General features: G+C 40.0%; 1 protein-coding gene across 22 annotated transcripts in view; it reads right to left on the bottom strand.

Annotated features, from left to right (window-relative positions):
* Positions 1-21,504, bottom strand: part of LOC310767445 (ankyrin repeat and KH domain-containing protein 1-like) — an 88,078-nt gene that overhangs the window by 19,225 nt on the left and 47,349 nt on the right. For all 22 annotated transcript variants that reach the window (XM_083624386.1, XM_083624397.1, XM_083624401.1 and 19 more), the window contains 10 exons: positions 13,736-13,875; positions 13,506-13,617; positions 12,978-13,123; positions 11,072-11,214; positions 10,414-10,627; positions 8,596-8,771; positions 6,830-6,992; positions 3,880-3,975; positions 1,955-2,071; positions 497-671 (listed from right to left, as the gene is read on the bottom strand). In XM_083624386.1, coding sequence (XP_083480512.1) covers positions 497-671; positions 1,955-2,071; positions 3,880-3,975; positions 6,830-6,992; positions 8,596-8,771; positions 10,414-10,627; positions 11,072-11,214; positions 12,978-13,123; positions 13,506-13,617; positions 13,736-13,875 — 1,482 coding nt within the window. The remainder of the gene's footprint in view (positions 1-496; positions 672-1,954; positions 2,072-3,879; positions 3,976-6,829; positions 6,993-8,595; positions 8,772-10,413; positions 10,628-11,071; positions 11,215-12,977; positions 13,124-13,505; positions 13,618-13,735; positions 13,876-21,504) is intronic.

Here is a 21,504-nt window from a genome sequence, read left to right as displayed (position 1 = left end):
ATTGTATGAAGCAATCATACAAACTTGCCTGGGCATTGAGATATGGTTCAGAGGCCCTGTTTGTGTACCTTCCTATGACGTCAATTTGGTTGCCAGGCATGAGAAACAGGGCCTTTTCTGTGGCAGCTCCCAGCCTCTTACACTCCTACACACAGAAACATGCATGGCCTTTGCACTATGCATTTTTAAATGGGTTTTAAAACCCACCGTTTTCAAAATGTATTTTCTGGACTAAGCCTTTTCTTCTCTACAGAGTCATTCTAAATACAACTCTACTAGTTTTATAAATAAGAAAGGAATATAAGCAATGTGTTTGTATACGATGTGCACTGCTAACAGAGTCCCTCACACGACTTGGATATCCTTACTCAAATGAAGTGACCGGTTATTACCAAAACACATGTAAAAATTACTTTCACTCTGTGCTTTAGAGGAGCTTTAAATCCCAAAAATACAAGTTTAGAAAACTAAGCTGAAGGAGTGATGAATTCCTCACCATCATCATCATTCTCATCTTCATCTTCATCTTCTTGCAGCTCTAGTGTTTCCTTAGGTTTGTGCTCCTCATCTTCTTCCTGTTTTCGTTTTTGCTCTTCTTTCTTCTTCTTCCTCTTCTCCTTCCTCTTCTCTCTTTTTGCTGCAAGAGCCTGCTTTCTACTCTCTTCTCTGGACTGTGGAAAAATAATTTACAATATACCTGATTACACACCAGTATAGAATATAAACATATATACACTGATAACTACAGCAAATGCATTATATAAAGAATTCTAAATTCTCCAGTGTCTTCTTTTTGGCTCAAGAAACCTCCATAATGAATGATCCCCCACACACAAATAAAATAAAATAAAATAATAGTAATAATAATAATAATAATTGGCTGGGTTTCCCAAGCCACTCTGGGCAGCTTCCAACTGAATATTAAAAACAATACCGCAAACATTAAAAACTTCCCTAAACATGAAAGTAAAATGAAAAAGTAAAATGAAAAAGTAAAAAAATGAAAGTAAACTGAAGTGCTTTTTCCAATCTGGCTTGGCTCACACAGATCCCATCCTGTGTGGGAAAGCACACTGTTGCTTAGGTCAACTGTGCTACAAATGTGTTTTGTTATAGATATGTCTATAGATATGCCTAGATTGTCCTTAAGAGTGGAAACCCTGAAAGCCACCTTCAAATACTGAATATAAATCAATCTGCAGTGGTCCTGCTCTTTTATACAGTATTGCAATTGTAGACCAATTTTTTATACCTGTTTTTTAGTGGACTACATTTAGTTTAAGGTATGTTTAAGTAAGTATCTACTATGATTTTGGTTTATATTCCAGTATAAAGTATTGGCCCAGTTTGGACAATCAGTCTAGGCTTCATAAAACATGAATATGATCCTGACTAATTAACAGTCCCCCGGATTAGACATAATAGGAAACATATGCTTACTAAAAGCTAAAAAAAGTGGTGAACAAGCACACAAGGTGAAGCAGGAGTGCTGGGCCTCTTGACACTTGTTTCAAGCTTTATAAATGTATGAGGCTGAGAAAGGGTGTCCAAACTAGACCATAGTGTAGTGGACCACTTTATGTTATTACTATCCATAACTAAAGTAAGCTTTACTTTGGAATCCCCCCCAATCGCGAGCTACTGCTTTAGTAACTACTAGCTTGCTACGTTACACAGGAGGATGTAGCAAGGAGGCCAAATCTAATCCAGAATGTGGCTCATGGGGATGGTTAGGATTTTCAACTGTTAGATCTATACCCATTTGATTTAGAAGTCTTGCTAGCCTGAGTGAAGGAGTGATGGTGGCTTACTCCAGAAAATTAAAATCCAAAGCAGACTCAGATTAATCCTCTGCTGCATTTATCCCACACAGGTGCATGAATAAGTCTGAGAGAGGATTTCACTTGATTTATGTAACAGTATTTAAGCAAGGTGATGTACTCTATCATCTTACCTTTTCCAAATCTAGCTCTTTTAGCAGGATGCTTGCATTCTTATTTGCTTCAGCTGCTTGCTGGTCCTTTGCCTTCACAATTGTTTCAACACACTGGTGACATTTCTTCAGCAAATCCTATACAGTACAAAGTTTGTGAAAAGGAAAGATAGGTTCAGCAAGTTGCTAGACACCAGGAACTACTTTACTGGCATATACAAATGCAGTACCAGAGAATATGTCTGTAGGTAATGAATTAAAACTAGTGATTTTTGATTACTGTTCAGCTGATCTACAGTTTTCTGAAAATACAGTTTTTAAAGCAATTATCAATTTGTTTGCCATACGTGTGCTAACTGATCTTTCAATGCAAAAAGAGCAGAATTTATACTGAAGCTGCAAGTTTAATACTATAAGAGTTTATTGTTTCAGCTGGCAGGCCTTGTGCTGGCCAGTTGTCCACCTGCCTACTTTTAGAATACAACTGTAGCATGGCATTCCAAATCTAGAAAGCATTTCTTATGCTGCCCTTGATAACAGGTGCAAAACCATAACTACCAATGGAAGTAAAGGTGATCAATTTCCTTAGGCATATCCAGATTTGCAGATGTTGGATATGGTACAGACCAAAAAAGCCTTTACTACTTCAGACAAGATTTATTCCCTCCTACTGAATGTTTCCCCATACATATTCCTACTAGGGGAAATCTAGCATCTTAGAGAAGCATTCATTCCTAGCCTTCTTGCTAACATTTTGGAAGGTCTTTTTTCCAGTGGCAGAAACATTCAGCCATGCCAATTCACAAAGTCTAACATATTGTGAAGTGCAGCCCTTCACAATAGCAGCTGCGTATCTATCTCTATATAATGGTAGTTAAGACATATGCGGTAAAACTGAACACAATATTTTTGTAAAAAAATCCAGTGCTTGTTGAAATTCAGCTATTGGGTATTGGTGGAAGGCAGGTGTGTTGGATAATAGATGCAATGCCTCCCTTGTACATTTCCAATGCAGGCCTGTGAAAATACACCAGTTTTCAACAGCCTCACCCCCTCTCTCTGAACCTCATTTCTGTCCAACCTACATACATTTATTTCCAATTTGTTATGCACAGTCCATGCAACTTCCATCAAGGATGTGCTTTTTGGATATAATCTCTATTTGAATAAAGTTTTTTTTAAAATAAGCACTTTCAATATTTGGTACATGAACAATGCTGTTCTACCTACATATGAAACATGCATTGCTAATATACTTGTATAGTATAATGTGGTTCCACTATACAGGATCTTGTGAGAGGGCACCTACTGGATCTTGTGAGAGTGATGTAACAAGTGCTGAAAATCCTCCCTTTAGTCTGACTTCATTTTGTGAACTTTTTTTTCTTTCAGACCTTTCCCCTAAATTATTTGGGAGCTGTGATCTTCAACTATAAAAGTCTTGCAATCTGTTTTTTGTTTGTTTGTTTGTTTGAAGTGGTGAACAGAGACCGTCCCCTCCCCACCAACACACCACACCTACAACGGAGAAAACGCCCTCACTCAAGAATGCGGAGTGGGGACGCCTAGCTGTTCATTGTCAGATAGCAACTTTGCTTGCAAGTTAATAGATCCAAGTGGTCTAACACTCAGTTTCATAAACATATCACAGAACCAAGACATAATTGTTTCCATTTTTTTATAGTCCACCTTTCCTCTAAAATAACCAAGGTAGGCTATGTTCAACCTCTGTATATGTTTGGTTTTCAAGAACACTATCAATATTGATTAGATTTGGCTTCATGCTCAGTAGCATCAATATCTGTTGAATTTATCTATGCATTATTAAAAATAAATATGGGAGCTACTGCTGAGGAAAAACCGCCACTGTTGATTTTTATCATTGTTAAGTTGCAGGTGGTGCACCCCATCATTTAAGAACACATTGGGAGCCTTCTGGCACTCACCTTGTCAGTTATTGTTGCTATGTACCTCATGCATTCAATGTCTGAAGGAAACTGGTTAACTTCTTTTACCAAAAACTGCACTACTCTTACGTGACCCTGAAAGAAAAAAAAAGAGCAGCACCAAGGTTTTATTCATTTATCATCTCCTATCAGAATGGTACACACCAATATGTGTACACTAAAACATAAAACACCATTAAAAACAGTACAAAATAATCATTAAAACTTTCAACAACTGCATAGGCCTGTCAGCATAACAAGGTCTTCAACAGAAAATCAAAAGCAAGTGTTTCCAGCACAGAACCAACAACACTAAATACCAGACTTCTGATTGAGGCCAGCTGGGCTTCTGAACATGGAGAACAACCAACAGCACTCCTCTAGATGATTTCAGTGATCAGGCTCAAGGATCAGCATTCCTCAAGGTATCCTGGACCCAAGCTGTTCAGGGCTTTGTCCTTGAACCTGGCCAGGGAGCATACAGGCAGCCAGTGCGCATATATATGATATGATATGATATATGATATCTATCTATCTATCTATCTATCTATCTATCTATCTATCTATCAGAGGTCACATGCTGCCAGTCATCTACCCCCATCTAATTTTAGCTTCCAGACCAAGGGCAGCTCCACATGGAACACGCTGCAGCAATCAAATGTCAAGATTAACAATGCATGTACTACAGTGGCCAAAATTATTCTGATCCAGATATAGTGGTAGCAGACATACCCAACGAAGCTGGTAAAAGGCATGCCAGCCACAGAGGTCACTTGGGTCTGGAATGATAAAGTTTTACCCGGGAGTAATCCCCAAGCTACGTACTTCCTCCTTTAGAGGAAGTGCAACCCTGTCTAAAAAAGGCAACTGCCCCATCCTCTGGACACTGAAACCACCTACCCATAATGCCTCTGTCTTTCCAGAATTCAAATGCTGTTTATTTGCCCTCATCCAGACCACCACTGCATTAAAAGCAATGGTCCAGGGCTTCAACAGCCTCTCCCAATTCAGATGTTATAGAGGAAAAAAGCAGTGTATCAGTGCAGTGCCAGCACCATACTCCAAAACTCTTAATGGCATCTTCCATATTCAGATGTTAAATAGTTGAGGACAAAACAGTGCCCCAGTGCAGCCCCACAGAACAACTACCAGAAGATTGAAGAGCAAGTGCCCCAATGTTACTCTCAGGACTTTACCACACAGCTAGAAATGGAACCTTTGTAAAGAAGGAATTTGATGTTGCACTGTTACAAATGTTCTGTCAGTGCAAGCATTTCTCCTTCCTCAACAGAACAATCTCTCTCCTCCTCCTACCTGGTTTTTGGGTGTGGTTTTTTTTGGTGGGGGTTCTCCTGAGTTCCACTTGAGTCATTGGGGGGGGGGCGGAGAGCAGGAGGCAGGACAGCCCCTTTGCCCTAGTGGAAGTCCTTGCATAGGCTTCCAGTAGCAGGACCATTAGCTGAATCCAGCCCAGTATCTCAGATAACCAGGCCACACAGCTGATCTAGAAGGATACCAGGATCAACAGTATAAAAGGCCTCTGGGAAACTAAGAGTAACAGGATCACAATCTGCCTGTCCCTCTCAATAAAGGTCATCCGCCAGGGCTGATTCAGTCCCCTAATCAGGCCTAAAACCAGACTGAAGTGGATTCAGATAATCAGTGACATCCAGGAACACTTGGAAGTTGCTCCACCACCTTCCCTGCGTAAGGGACATTGATGGCTGACCAATAGTGGGTCCAGGATAGGTTTTTAAAGGAGTAATTGCACTACCCCCCTCTTTAAGAGCAGCTGGGACCACCCCATCAAGCAGTGATGCATTCATAACATCCTGGACCCATGTAGTCACCCCAAATTCTAGCTAGCTTTGACCAGCCACAGTCTAGAGTGCATATGGTCAAAGGCATTGCTGTAAGTATCCTGGCTACATCATCAGGCAACATCAACTGAAAATGATCCAGGTGTAGCACTGGACATCATGATTGGATAGTGGCATCCAAGTCAAGATGAAGACTTTGCCTTTAAAGGGTATTGCAAACTACTTGCAGATATGATTTCATGGATCTGCTCTCGAATCCAGGGTAACAAGTCTCTGGACCTGCTAGCTGACTCCTTGAGGGAGAAATGGATGCAGTACAATAGGATTATGTCTCCTAACGAGTGTTTAGCCAGTTTGAAAGCAAGATTTCATCACTTTCCATCTCATCAACTGCAGCTCTTGGGAATATAAGCGAGCAATGTGATCTCCACAGCACTGAAGAGCAGGTTTGAGAATGATCATGTCAGCAGCCCTTCTTGTCTCACTGCTCCACAGCAAAACAAGAACCTCAACAAAATCACCTACTTTTTCCACTGGGAAATCCTCCAGAGCCATTAGAGTCCATCACCCTCAGAGCAGACAATCTGAACTGGTCCTCCACTCTTGCAGGCATGAATAGCAGTTAACAATAACAAACTTCACCAGGAAGTGGTCTGACCATGACCATTCCCCACCTGAAGACCAAAACATGTTGAGGGTATGTCCTGCTCTGTGTCAGGATCATGACCATTTGAGGCAGTTCCACAATTAATACGGAGAAAGTGAGTAAGTACAACTAGGTAGCAATTATATCCTGGGAATCAGCGGACATAAACCTTGTTTTAGGCAGGCGAAATTGCTTCTTCAAATGTAAACTACAAACTTTACAGTTCACATCAATTCCTAATGCAAGCTTTCTCAACCTGGTGCCCTCCAAATGTTTTGAACCACTGCCCTCCATCAATCATAATGGCTGGGGGCAGCTGTCAGAAACACACAGCGGGCACTAGGTTGGGGAAGGTCGTCATAAGGCAAACAGCAACAGGAAAAGAGAAAAAGAGGAAATTTCATTCATTCTAAGATAAAAGATAGGAAAAAACATCAAGTTGACTTTTTCAGATTTAAATTTTGTGAAACATCAATGAACTTACTTTACGAAATGCAGACATAAGGGGAGTAATTTTTCTGTTATCTGCACCATCCACATCAGCTCCTGCCTGCACAAGCAGCTGAACTACATCAAGGTGGCCACCATTAGCTGCAAGCCAGAGCGGTGTGTTCCCTTTCTTGTTGCGAACATCAATATGTGCCCCCCTGAAAGGAATTAGAATTAAATTCAAGCTGGCAAAAAAATCCAGGCAGAAATTCAAACTACATTTCAGTTCACAAACACTGGTTATATGGAAGCTGCTAAGAACTTCAGAATGTCATCCATGATCTTGAGGTATGTGCTATAAAGACTAAACTGAAATTTAGAATTCCAAAAAGGGGGCCTGCAACAAAATTTTAAGGTCTGAGTTTCCAATCATCCCATCCTTTTCCTAATATGTTAGCACTATGTCAATTGGAACATGCAAAGTGGCTTTTTTCTCTGTAAGTTTTTATTTTTTATTTCTGCAAACCTTACCAAGCATGCTGATACTTCCCTCTTATGCATGGGAATGAATTGACTTTACTATCTTACAAGTGGGGTCTCACAACTAAGTGCTGCGGTGTTATCATGGGTGCATATATTATGTGAACTTGTGGCTAAGGAAGTGGAAAACACAAAAGTGAGCATCAAAGACAGGAGTTTCTGGTCTGACTTAATGTGTAAAATACATATTTTTAGTTACAATTTTTTTAGTTACAGTCTGCATGAAAATCAATAGAGCAATGGTCTTTGTAAATGCAACTCAGTGCTTGACGTGGCCCAAAGGAAAGTCTAAAGGGGCAGTTTTAGAATAGTGACCACCCCTGACTGGCAATATTAACAGTGAATTATTCTGCAGGGTTGTTGCATGCTACTTTCTGAACCCAGCTTGCAATGTGGGGATAAATGCAATGGGTAACAGTGCAGGGTTTGTACTCTGGTTCAGTCCAACCAGTAAAGCGTGTTAAATACACTGCAGGGCTGCTATATTCTCCCTATCACAAGCCCTTTCAATCTGCAATATGGAGAATGAACTTCATTTGAGATGGTTCTCTGCACCTCTTAACATCTGTCTCTCTCCTACAATCCTTCCCAGTTGTTCCACCCTGTTCCCCCTCCCACCCAGTTGGCAATTCCCCCTTCACTCAAATAGCCCAGTTTGTAGATTACAGTAGACACAGGAATGGGAACCTGCACACATCCAAATGTCGTTGGACTAAACTCCCATCAACCACAGTCAGAATGACCAATGGCCAGAGATTATGGGAGTTGCAGAATTTAACATCTGGAGGGTCACAGCTTCCTCACCCCTTTAGTAAGCCATAGTCAATGGTTTACTCCAAACATGATGATTGCAACATTTTCACACAGTCCCTTTAGCTAGCAGGAGCAACAAACCAGGTTATGTCCAACACCAGGTAGTTTGTTTCATTCAAACAAATCATGACTGGTAAGCCTGGCTTAACTTTGTGGTTTGTTAGGAGCAGAACTTTAGCATATTACAATGCTAAGTTCCACTAGTCAGAGGGAAGGAGTGAAGCAGGAGCCTTCTGCAGTCACATGGCAAACCATTAACTATGGTTTACTATGATGTGTGAATGCTGCCAGTCTCAACGTTCTATGCCACTGAATTTCTAAGGAACTATTTCAGTTTTTGCTCCTCCCTGTGGCTTTTTTATATAGTACTGCAAAACCACCAGGTTCTTCTGAGTCTGCTGGTACCTACTTTTGTATGTGGGTACTCTAGTCGTTATAGTTATTCATGTAAAAAAAATAATGACATACCGATTAATCAGGAGCTCACAAAACTTGTAGTGGCCTTTATCTGCTGCAATTGTTAAAGCAGTATCTCTTGACGAAGGCACAGGAGGAGCATTGACATCTGCTCCTTTATCAAGAAGAACTCTTCCAACTTCAGCATAACCTCCAGAAGCAGCTTCCATCAGAGGGGTGAGCCCAGTCTGTTTAAAAGAATGTTTGAAATAGAGTCTATATAAAGCAGTTCTAAACATATTCTAGAAATAGTTGCCAACCTCTTTCACTATGTAAGGACCCCAATGAATGCAAGACCTATCAACATGACTCAGGGTAGCTAGAGTCACACACAATGGATTCACAAGGCAAAAAAAAAAGCTGTAAGGTCTTGGGACTATTATGTTCAAGAAGCATCTGTACAGCATAAATGTTCACTTTAATGGATGTTACATCAAAATACAATGCTTTGCTTTAGTATAGAACTTTGCTGCCTTGAACACTGCATACTTGAACAATTTGAACAAAAGTACCTCATCACTTATTTACTAGCATGATATTCAGAATGTTAATATTAATCTGCTCACCACAATATTCAAGACTTTGCAGTTTGCATTTTCTTTGGCTAGTGTTTGGGCTTTTGTTTCCTGCTTCTCTCCAATACACCTGCACAACTCCTCCTGCAGAGGCTCCCACAGGGCTATAGTTCAGGAACTAAACTGAGTCAAAGCTAGTGTATTTCTTTAATCTTCAATTTACCTCAAGGTTTCTGCACTTTTAGTCAATAAGGGAAGAGAAGTGGGTCTTCGCCACTACTGGCATGCACCTTCTGTCAGGTTGTCCAAATGGGAATGTGGCCCTTGAATTGCAGAAGGTTCCCCATCCCTTTCCTCTTTTCTCTCCCCTTATTGACAGGAAGTGAGGAAAGATCAATTGACAGGAAGTGAGGAACGATCAATGAGGAACTTTTTTCGATTCGAGAGCTGCATTCCATTGTGTTGAAGAATAAAGCCACAACCACCCAATATATCCTACACACACTGCAGCAAACTAAAGAAAAATAACAATCTTTTACTCTTTGGACAGCTCGTAATCTCTTCCACCACCACTCTCTTGTTGCTTGGCCGGAGAAACTGGGACATGGAGTAGGCAGACTCTAGAAGAAGAGGCTGGTGGGGCAGATGAGGAGGCCCCAGTTTGCTTCTGGTCTATAGGCCAGAGGTTCCTCACTCCTACTGTAAACCGGTAGTCTTAATCCTTTTCAGATCCAGAATTCATCTTTAACACCCACCTCCAATATAGGAGCCACTCAATTTTTTCACTGTTCATCTTTTGCCTTTTCTCTCTAGAACCACCAGCAAAAAAAGAGGCTATTGCAACAGTGAGTGCCTCTCTACTTTACAGTTACAATCTATTATGCAATGGCAAGAAAAAAACAGCTGCCAAAATTCCCTATTCCACACAAAAGTACATAAGTTTCATATCTGCTTCAATTTTCTCTTCACTCTAATTTAATATCAAAACAAGTGGTGTGGTGCACTTTAGGCTGCAATCCACCTTAGCTTGGATAGCTGCAACCCACTATGTGAAAACCAGTATGATAACCAGTAAGGTGTCTTGCCATCAGGTGTAGCTTTTGAGGCAATGTCAGCCATGATGTGGTATCATGAATAATGGTACATTTACTAAAGTAAAAGCAATAAAGCCTTCCAATACTCAGTGATGGACAAGATAAGTTGGCTTGATTTCAAATTACTGAAATAGTTAAAACCGGAAGCTTTAAACTAAGTCTATTGCCAAAACCATTTTTACCACAAGTCTGTTTGAGAAGAAAGCTATCTGCAGGCTCACCTTTGCCCTATGTTCAACATTGGCTTTTCTGTCCAAAAGCAGGCTGACCACCTCTGCTCTGCCCTGGAAACAGGCCAAAGTGAGCGCTGTATTCCGATTGGTCTCAATCTGAGCATTTATATCAGAGCCCATATCAAGCAACAGCTTCACTGCAGGAACATGGCCATTCATAGCCGCCAACATCAGAGGAGAAATGCCTAGCTTACTCCCAGTCCTAGAGGGAAGAGATAATTAATACAACCACCAGAACAAAATAACCTAGACAAATGTACAGAAAACAAGTTTCCCCCCCTGGAAGAACAGACACAAGTTTACAGAAAAATCGAATACAAACCTAACTGACAAAAGCAGACTAGAGCAGACTAAAGCAGACTGGTCTCACTTGATACCAACATTTTACATGCTAAAAACACTAGCAGGAATTTGAGGGGGGAAATCTACTAACAAAGCATGTGAGCTTTTAATATATAAAAAACAGACATAAAAAAATTGCACATTTGTTACCAGGAGCCCGTATTATGATAGTTTAATACAACTGAATAGGATCAAAATAGATCAGTTGACTTAGACAGCCCAGCCCCTTTATTCCTCCTCCCAAGATAGAACCACAAGTGGCAAATGCAGCATGCCACAGAGCCCAATAAACACAGCCTGTTACCTTGAATTAATTTCCGCTCCAGCATTAAGCAGGATCTTAATAATATTAACATATCCCCCAGATGCGGCAAGACTAAGAGGTGTATAATCAGACACATTCCTGTGTTCTTTATTTGCTCCTCGTGCCAGCAGTAAGTCAACGACCTGAAAGGTACAATATTAGCAGGATCAGAGGATAACAACACTCTGGCACTGGGTGGAATTCGCAAACAGCCAAACTGTTATATCTATAAATAGCTAGAATACAAAATGGCAAGTCAGGGAACCAAGGTTCTCTTTTAATCCTTTATTTTCCTCAATGGCTATACAAAGAACCAGTCGCCAATTGTCATTAGAGTATAGAGAGATTACGGCAGCAGAGCACTCCTCAAAATTTCACTAGTTTGTATGTTTTTAATGGTACTGAGAATCCTACAATAGTCTATATCAAGGTTTCCCAAAGTTGGGTCTCCAGATGTTTTGGGACTACAATTCCTACCATCCCTGACCACTGGTTTGCTAGCTAGGGATGATGGGAGTTGTAGTCAACAGCTGGAGACCAAAGTTTGGGAAACCCTGCTCTATATACAAAAAATCCACAGAACAGAACACTTACCATGTCGCTTACCATGAAGGCTCTTTTTGGTTTGATGTGGAGGCATCCAGAATGGGCTGTCTTGTTGTACTGCCCAGGACACAGAGTACTCATGTGACCTGAAATTGTGTGGCTCCAGACTCATCTCCACTTTCCTGCCTTGACCAGGAACAGAGCTCTCTATTCTAGCTTCCCTCTCTTTCATTCCTGCAACAGGCTTCTAGGACTTCAAGAATTTCAAAATCGTGGCAAGTGTGTGATCAATGGAAATGTAACATTTGTCAAAGTCTCTAGATTGCATTGTGAGGCTTGAAAGCAGCAAAGTACTGATTCTTTTTCCCCTGCAGATCCCAACATGCCCTTTTTTGTCTGATTGCATGGAGGAAATTTTCCTTCTTACAGAGTGCCATAGTTTTCTTTTTCCTTTTCAAATGGATCTTGGAGAATGCAACAAAAAGGTACTAGTAACAAGAACTGAAAAAGGTAAAACTGGTGAAGGTGTAGAAGCTACTGAAGTCACAAAAGGTGTTGCAGAAGTGAGAGAAAGGACATGGAAGATTCAGCTCTGTTCCTGGGCAAAGCAGGCTGAAGAGTAAAATCTCTCTTGGGCTCAGATCTGGTATACAGTTACAGGTGGGATGTGGGTGGTGCTGTGGTCTAAACCACCGAGCCTCTTGGGCTTGCCAATCATAAGGTCGACAGTTCAAATCTGTGCGACAGGGTGAGCTCACGCTCCTGCCAGCCTAGCAGTTCGAAAGCATACCAGCAGGAGTAGATAAAGAGGTACCACGGCGGCAGGTAAACGGCATTTCCATGCACTCTGGAACTTGTCAAGGTGTTCTGTGCGCCAGAAGTGGTTTAGTCATGCTGGGCACATGACCCAGAAAAGCTGCCTGTGGACAAACACCAGCTCCCTCGGCTTGAAAGTGAAGATGAGCACCACACTCCATAGACGAATTCGACCCAGGAGTCCTTTACCTTTTACAGTTACAGGTTGCATGATACCTGCCCATCCTGAGCAGTATGGGGAGTATGGACAGTCCAACTTGGATGCCTTTTTCACACCAGAGTAGATTTTGAAGAATCTTGTTTGCCTGACTGACAAAATCAAATCTATCAAGAGCCATTTTAAAGGATGTTTGTAGGAAACAAATTTCTACTACTGGCAATCCACAAATTAAAAAATTAAACATGTTCAATACAATATGTATACCTATAAACTAAAACATACCAAAAAAATGTTTCAGGGAGTAAGGGGACATATCAGGCTGCTACATTCATGCTCTCTTCTCCTAATTTAAGACTAAAGAATATGATAGATTATAACATTTACCTCTTGGCGTCCACCAGAGCATGCTAATGAAAGTGGAGTGTCCTTAGTACGTTCAGATTGTGCTTCTATATCTCCACCCTTGTCTAGAAGGATCTCTACAACACCAACATGTCCAGCAGTTGCAGCTAAAATTAGCGGTGTAAATCCTAATAGAGATTATTATATTAGAAGCCATTTTCAAATGAGAGGCAAAGAGGTAGAAAGAAAAGTTGTGTATTAAAACCAATAATTCACAATAAATATTGGCAATGGAAATCACTGAACAGTCAGTGTTTGAGTTTGTGATAAAGCACTTGTGGTGGGTGGGGGACATAAAGCTAACAAGAAGCCTCTGCTAAAAAAACATATCCTCCATTCTCAGTTAATGCTCAAAGTTCCATATAACAAGCACTAAATTCCCCCCAAAACTGTTTCAAAGCAGTTTTTCTTCTATGAGCTAGAAAGTTATGAAAAGTAATGGAATGTCCAATACCCATGCATCAAGCCCTGAAAAAAATACCAACAAACAGAAGCACTTCAGTAGCTTACCCTTCTTGTCTCTGTGTTCTATACTGGCACCACGTGCTATCAATACAGAGACGAGCTCTTCGTGACCACCAGCACATGCAAGAGTCAGCGCAGTATCGTGGTTACTCTCCGTCTTAACAGTAGAAAGGATATGTTAGGTTTACTACATACACACCTTATTACTACTCTGTTATATAACAGAAACAACTATTATAACAAAAACAGCTTTATAACTTATCTACATTACTCACGTGGGCATCAATGTCAACTGAAGGATACGTGGGGAGCACAGACTGAGAAGTGACACTGAGTGTTTGTGAACAAGGTTCAGGTGTAGGCGATTCTGTAGCATGTGAAGAATTGGAGCCAGTAGGCACTCTGCTATTAACAGCTGGAAAAAAGGATAACATTTAACATCACTTGCTCCTTTCCCAGAGAAATCATGTCTTCTTAATTACTAAACTTGTTATTGAATAATGAACTAACAGGGAAATGCAAAATTGTACCCCAACCCCAGAAACACTTAGGATAGATTTTCACTTTAAATTTTGTACTTTGGTGTGTGGGTGTGGGTGTGGGTGGGTGGGTGTGTATGTATACACACTCATACCCTAAGGACTGTGAAGGGCACACACGTAAGATCTGAAGCATACCCCTTTAAAATATTTGGAAGCAGGCATAGAAAAAGATCTCTCCTCATCCCCCAAAATCAAGACAGGCATCATATTTTACATGTGTAGCCCCCTTCAAACTTGATGGACTACACTGGTATTACAGACTTCAGCATCAATATGCTATGGTTCTATCTGACTTTCCAGCTACACTCCTGAAGCCACACAATAATAAAATACAACATGTAAAGAACTGACTCACAGATACCCAGTTTCAGTGAATTTTGATTCTAAGTAAGCAAGCTCAGTGAAAATTAATTGCAAACCTGCATTGGGTAACTCAAGGTCCTACTATTATAGAAAAAAATCTCTCTACATTTTTTCTGAAACATGCACACTTTGACACTATTACACCCCTCCCTATATTTGCCTTTATTCTAAATTAAGCCTCAAGTATTATAACCTTTACTTGCAGGAGCTGCTCCGGCTCCTTGATCATGACTAGAACTGCACATAGTATTCAAAGTGTGTTTGTACCATAGATTTATATAAAGACATTACACTATCAGATGTTTTAGTTTAAAGGATTCCAGCTGCCACATATTAGGTTAACATTTTCATTGAGCTATCCACCTAAATCAGCTATTGAATGCTCAGACTCCATTAGGAGTTATGATTTTTCACTCCAACTTGCACAATTCTGCAGAATTTGTCACTGCAATACCTATTCACCCACTTTGTAGAGCTCCTTTTGGAGCTCTTCACAATCCATTTTCATTTTTACGACACTGAAAAATTTGGTGTCATTAGAAAATTTGGTCACCTCAACTCCAGGTCATTTATGAACAATTTAAAAAGCACCAATCCTAATATAAATCATTTGGCAATGGCCATTCCTCACTTTCTCCTTTGTGAGAACTGTCCAGTTATTCCTAATTCTCTGCTTCCTGCCCTGTTATTTGTATATATTTTATTTGTATATATTGCTTGTTTTATGTTGTTATGGCCATTGACTAATGCGAATAAAGTTTATCTTATCTTATCTTATCTTATCTTATCTTATCTTCCTGGCCTGTAACTAGTTAATCTTATCCTGTAACTGCTAAGCTTATTCAACAAATTTTGGTGAATGACTTTTATAAAAAGCTTTTTCAATGTATACAATGTTGACTGGATCACCCCATCTACATATTCAAAGGCATTCTAAAGTAACTAAGAGATAACTGCTGTTGATATTTGTGACTGTATCCAAGTGCTGCAGAATTGCATCATGAGACATTTTCTAGACTGTTACACCTTTTACATATAAGCAGGTGACACTTTCACAATTCACATTTTGTGGCTTAAAGCTAACTAGGCCAGATTATTTTGTTTTACAGGAAGTAAGATGTATGAAACAATACTTAACCATCAAATAGTACTAAAATTGTTATGTCAACTGCTTATAAAAACTACTGCTATAAAAACATTACATTTAACATTAAAATTCCCATCTGCTGAATGGTCATTACACACTGGATTAGATCCACACTATTCACACACAGAACACCATGCTGGAGGAAAATGGGGAAGAAATTTTCATTGATTCCCTATTCTCTTGTTCTGGAGTGGTGTTTGAAATTCCCTGGGTGCCAGGTGCATTTTGCTGCTGAAACAAGTCCAACTGCAACTACATGGAGATTTCTGGGTGCCATGTTGGCAAGTGACACTTCCATCGAGCTGGCTGACTCATGTCATGTGCTTCTGTGCTGCCTTGCAAATCATGGACCCCTTGCTGGGCATCTTAGTCCTTTATCATCACGTCAAAAAAATTAAGTGTGTAGCTGAGTACAGATGTATTTGACTGTACTGCAGCCTTTCCACAAGCCACCCAAATGGAACTCACAGACCACAGTTTAAAAACCTCTGCCTTAGTCCACAGTTAATACTATTTCCAGTTTCTTGCATGAGGGAGAGGGAGAAAAATCAATATAAGCTAGGAGTCAAATGGCTCCTTTAACAAGGGTTACAGTCACCAAAATGGAATGCCTAGTTGCCATTTTTGGACCAGATGGCTTGAAAGTCCTATTTTTCAAAACAATTTTTTGGCTCCTGAAATTCATTCTGATGGCACCTGACGTCTCCAACCATCTGGAGGTGCATGTCTGGGGATTCTTGGATCCTGACTGTTTTCATACAGTAGCAACACAACCTGTATAATTCTATCTGCTACATTTTATCTGCACGGTCAGGTTCCAAGAATCCCCAGGCATGCACCTCCAGATGGTTGGAGAGATCAGGTACCATCCTGGCGCCTAGGCATCTTCACTTGGTGCAAGTTTAGCCAAGTGCAAAATGTGCCAGGCGAATTTCGAACGCTGCATACTGGGAGAAGTGAATTGTTGCAAGAGCAAGCTACTGTCAAGCAATGTAGTTGAGATAATAGAATTGTAATATTGGAAGAGACCTGTAAGAGCCATCTAGTCCAACCCTGACCACTGGTCCTGCTAGCTAGGGACGATGGGAGTTGTAGTCCAACCACAGCTGGAAAGCCCAGTTTGGGAAACCCTGATCTAGATGAATCCTCTGCTGGATCTTGGCCCTTTCTGCAAATAAAAATAAGCCTTTCCATTTGCATGAGGTCAAGTCTGGATCCAACCCATTCAAAATGAATTGAACACATGAAAATAACAAATGAAAGCAGTAAATTTCAATATTTCCATACCAGTTATTTTTAAAAACAACAACTGACAATGCAGTCTTCTTTACATTGAATGAAATGCAAATACACAAAAGGGTATTCAAATGGGATTGAGGATTGAGAGTAAACCCGACCTTACACAATGTATACCAGGACAATTTTTTCTTTAAGTGCCATTCAAGTAGGGAGGACACTTGTTTTGGTTTCACATTAAACCTTGAGGTCAACTGAACTTAGGCTGATCAGAGTGGTATTAAAAGCAGTAGCTTACACTATAGAACTTGAGTAAAGAATCGTGCACAAAGCTTGCTACAATTTTCCACCTAACTTGCAACAACTTTCTACACCAGGGATGGACGACCTGTCTCCCTCCAGAGGTTGCTGAACTTCCAACTCTCTTCATCCCTGACCACTAGTCATATTTGCTGAGGCTGCTGGGAGTGGATTCTGACCACCTCTGGGGGGGCCACAGGTTCCTCACCCATGTACTACACAAATTCCAGCAGCAGGACAAAGTAGTACAAAAAAGGAGCACAGTGTGAAACAAGAGCTTCTGAGAGTTTTCCAGTTTACTATATAAAACTTTCACCAGCTAATTGTTCAAAGTTGTCAATATTGGCTAACAACACTGTACAGGTGGCGATCATTTTGCATGCGTTCAACTGATGCGCAACTGACTGCTTTTGGAATAGGCCAGAATGGAGTGCAAGAGGGTTGGCTTCTGTGCACTCCGCTGACGTGCTCAGGGCCAGGAAGGCAATCCCTGTAAAAATCAGGGGGAGGGGGCTGTATAGACATATGAGTGACATCTCATCTCTGAACCTGAATATAACTTCATAATTTAAATACACCAGGGAATCTTCGAACTTGTTTCTGAAATTTATGTGACATCCCTGAAATTGATGCTTTTAACTTCCAAGCTCCCAAATCAGTTCACACTCAGTCACAGAAGACACCATACCACATACATTAAAAAAGAGTTAATTTTTTAAAGACATAAAACACTAAAAGCGACCCTGAGCTGTGCTTTCACAAATCATTGTTAGCCATTATATACCTACAGAAGTTAAGTTCACTCAAATCTGCCCAGAAAAATGCTGAAGCGTAAATGATTGGAATATAAGATTGGACTAGATTGCAGTTGGACTAGATGATCCTCAAGGTACTTTCCAACTCTACAGTTCTATGATCCTTCTATGTTTTCATTTCTGGTGGACAACTTAAAATGGGTGCTTTAACTTTTGAAATTAAGTATGTATTGCACCCATGGTCAATGTCAACGGAGACAATATCCAAATCTTTATGGACTAACTGAAGTGACATACCGTATTTACTCAAGTATAATGTGCCATCAAATATAATGCGCACCTCAATTTTCAGAACCTTGAAACCAAGCAAAGTATTTGCTGCCAAATGTAAATGTGCCATCAAATCTAATGTGCACCTTAATTTTCACACTGTAATTTGGCCAAAAAAAGGGTGAGCGTTAGATTCAAGTAAATATGGTAGTATCAGCTTACATTACAAGAAGGCACTAGGTAGAAAAGACAGTACTTGCATTTATAGTCCCATCACAGCCAGTGGCAGTTTACAGGTAACAAACTAGTGGTACAGTTACTGCCTTTAAAGAATTTACAATTTACACAGATAAAGGAGCAGATGGAAAGTATGGCAGAGAACCCCAAAGGTAACATGGAACAATTAAATATTCTGTGTCTCAAATAGGGATGAGAACAAGGAGATGGGGCCAAAGACCTTGTAGAAAAATTGCCTAAGAAGGGATTTGTAAGGAAAGAGGTGGTATCATGTAAATGTTTGGTGAAAGAGTCACAAAGGAGAGCAAGGAAGATTGGGGGCATTTAAGAGACCATGGAACTGACTGCATCACATTCCACAGATCACTGAATTAACCATTGCCTATCCAAGAATACAGTTAGACTCGAAATTAAAACTTACTGTTTTGCACTGCTTAATTTCAAGGACTCATCTGACAGCTACAACTTGATTAAAGAGAATTCAACTGATCACCCTTCTCCAATCTCTCAGAAGAGCATGCAGCAAGCAGGACAGACACAGGAATACAAGAGACACTGATATACTGATTTCCTACTCCTTCTACCTCAGAGAAGGAAACTAACGCAGCAAGGCACAAGAGAGGGGTGGTATGGCACACAATGGAGGAGTAATAAATGTATGTGTGCACCCACACCCACAATCCTGGCATTTCACTTCCAACAATGATCAACTGTTCTTTCCCAGTAATAAGCACAGAAGCTTTTATTGATCACAACATCCACACTCTCTCTCCCCCTCACACACACACCACCGCCTGCACAGTTCATTGCCAATAAAGATCTATCAACCACCAGACACAGCAAGTACAGGACCCTCCTTCAGAGACCAATGGTCTTTTTAAAGAGGTAAGAAGAGGCACCAGCAGTTCTACATCTTCCTTTGGCTGGGCTAGCTGAAGCATGATGTTGGGAAAAGAGTGAGCAAGCCATGAGCCAATTTAACAAAACAAAAGGAGAGATGCTATGATTCTCTGACACTTCTCACTGAGTAAGCAGAACCTGAGAGCCAAGAAGAGCAACAGAGACATACATACAAAAGGGTAAGGGAAATTTAACTGGGCAAAAATTTAATCCAGACATTATGTTTAATCAAATTATGTTGTTTCTTTCACTTTCACAATTGTCTAATTTATGATCTGGAAAGATTACAACATTCCTCTTTCCCAGGCAAAAGCAATGTGTCTTGCTAGAAGAAGAGCTGCCATCGGTAGCCAGTAGTTATGTTCTATAAATGAAAAAGGACTTCTGAAAAAAGAGATAGGTGCATCTCTTAACTGAGTTTATGAATAAAAGCAACTACTAGCCAGCTCAACAAACACACAAGATGCTGTGATGACCCATATAAAAATAAAGACAATTTCTTGCCAATGGGTACTTAATGTACAGAGAGAGAAAAATTGCCTACATACAGGATTTTTTTAAAAAAAGTATGTGAAGTCTGGTGTATGAACACTTGTTGCAATTAAATCATTTACATGTGTACTAATAAAACTATTTTCTTCCTGCCCAGGGAGAAATTTTGAAATTCATTTCTTGGTATGTCATACCACTAATTAGGGTTGATCGAATTAAATAATAGGATCTTGCTATTCTTAAACATGGATACTTTGTTTACTTATGAAATTTGAAATTTACACCTTTGACTTACTACAGGTTCCTCCCCCCCCCCAAAAAAAAACAACTATGAGGGGAATGTTATGCAAGGTTTTTGTTGTAAGAAGGTCTCAGAACACAGGGAACGTACATATTTGGCTCTTAGACTTTCACAATTTAGATTTTGAAATCCAAGTGTACACAAACTAAGATCTGGTTGCATACAAGGGAATGTACATATATTTTAGGGAAGACGGTAGTAGTCCTAAAGTGATTAAATAGCTGAGCATTTCACCTCATGTAAGCCACCTACTGCCTTTATTTCTTTTACGACTATGATGGCAAAAGTTAATTCTCCTTCCACTGGGGGATTCTGGTGAAGTTTTCCCATTTTTAAAAAACAAACGAAACAAACCTAGATTTATATTTAGTACTGTCCTAAATGGGGAAATTCAACAAAAAATAAACATTCAAATATGCACTCCAAATGTTGTGGCCTTTACCAACAATGGTTAAGAAATTCAACAGCTTTCCCCAGAATCATAGTAACCTGAATTGAAAGCTCAATGTGAAATTTAGTGTAAATCCAGTGAATCAATGAAATAAAGTATAAATGAGTATTTGAGAGCAGGGGTGCTTAACACAAAATTCAAAGCTATAGGGCTTTGGTATTTTCCTACTACTTCCCACAGTAGCTGTGGAAAATATTTCACCATCTTCTCCTCCATAAAAGAGAATAGTTGCTTATATATGACAAGAAGACATCTACACTGAAGACAGTGTTGCATCTCCTTTTTGTACCAAATATTGAGTACCTGTTGTTATTATTATTAAATTAAATTTGTATACTGCTCTATACCTGCAGGTCTCAGGGCAATTCACAACATGAACATTACATTCAAATTGCATGCATGAACACTCCAGCATTGCTTTTCTATCACCAGATACTCTTACATCTCATTTCCTCTGCAACATTCCCACCACCACTTGCCAAATTCTTACAAGGTGCTGTAGGCAATCCTCTCCCATCCTCAAGAGCATATGACAGATTCAAAAAATACAAGAAATATTTCAGTCCCTCCCAGTTCAAGTCATCAGCAAGCCTACTTTCTTTGTCATCTTTCATCTATTACTGAAATGCTAGACATGCTCATTAGTAGTTTAGAAGCCAGTAATGTTGATACATATATTTCCTTTGAAATAGCAATTCCATTAAAAAAATAATGAAGTTTAACCATTAACCAATCTTGACTCAAGTTGACTCAAAATCTGGTCAGCCACATCAAAGACTGCATACTGATTACTATCAGGTATGATGTTAACAATGCAATACTTCTAAGTATCTGAATATTCTTCTAATATATGAATCTGCCCATTAAGCTGATTCAGACACTGCAATGAGCACTAGTATAGTTCTTCTTGGGGGTTTTTTAAATCTGGGCACTAGAGAAAATCCCTAAAATTACAGCTGTTCCTCCTTCCATGATATATGCAACCTTCCCATTCATTTTACTTGAGCAAATGAGGAACAGAGAACTGCAAAGTCTGCTGTAGGTTTCAGA

The sequence above is a fragment of the Podarcis filfolensis genome (assembly GCF_964270895.1).
Source record: "Podarcis filfolensis genome assembly, chromosome: 7".
NCBI classification, from domain to species: domain Eukaryota; kingdom Metazoa; phylum Chordata; class Lepidosauria; order Squamata; family Lacertidae; genus Podarcis; species Podarcis filfolensis.
This window is presented reverse-complemented; position numbering and strand designations above follow the sequence as displayed.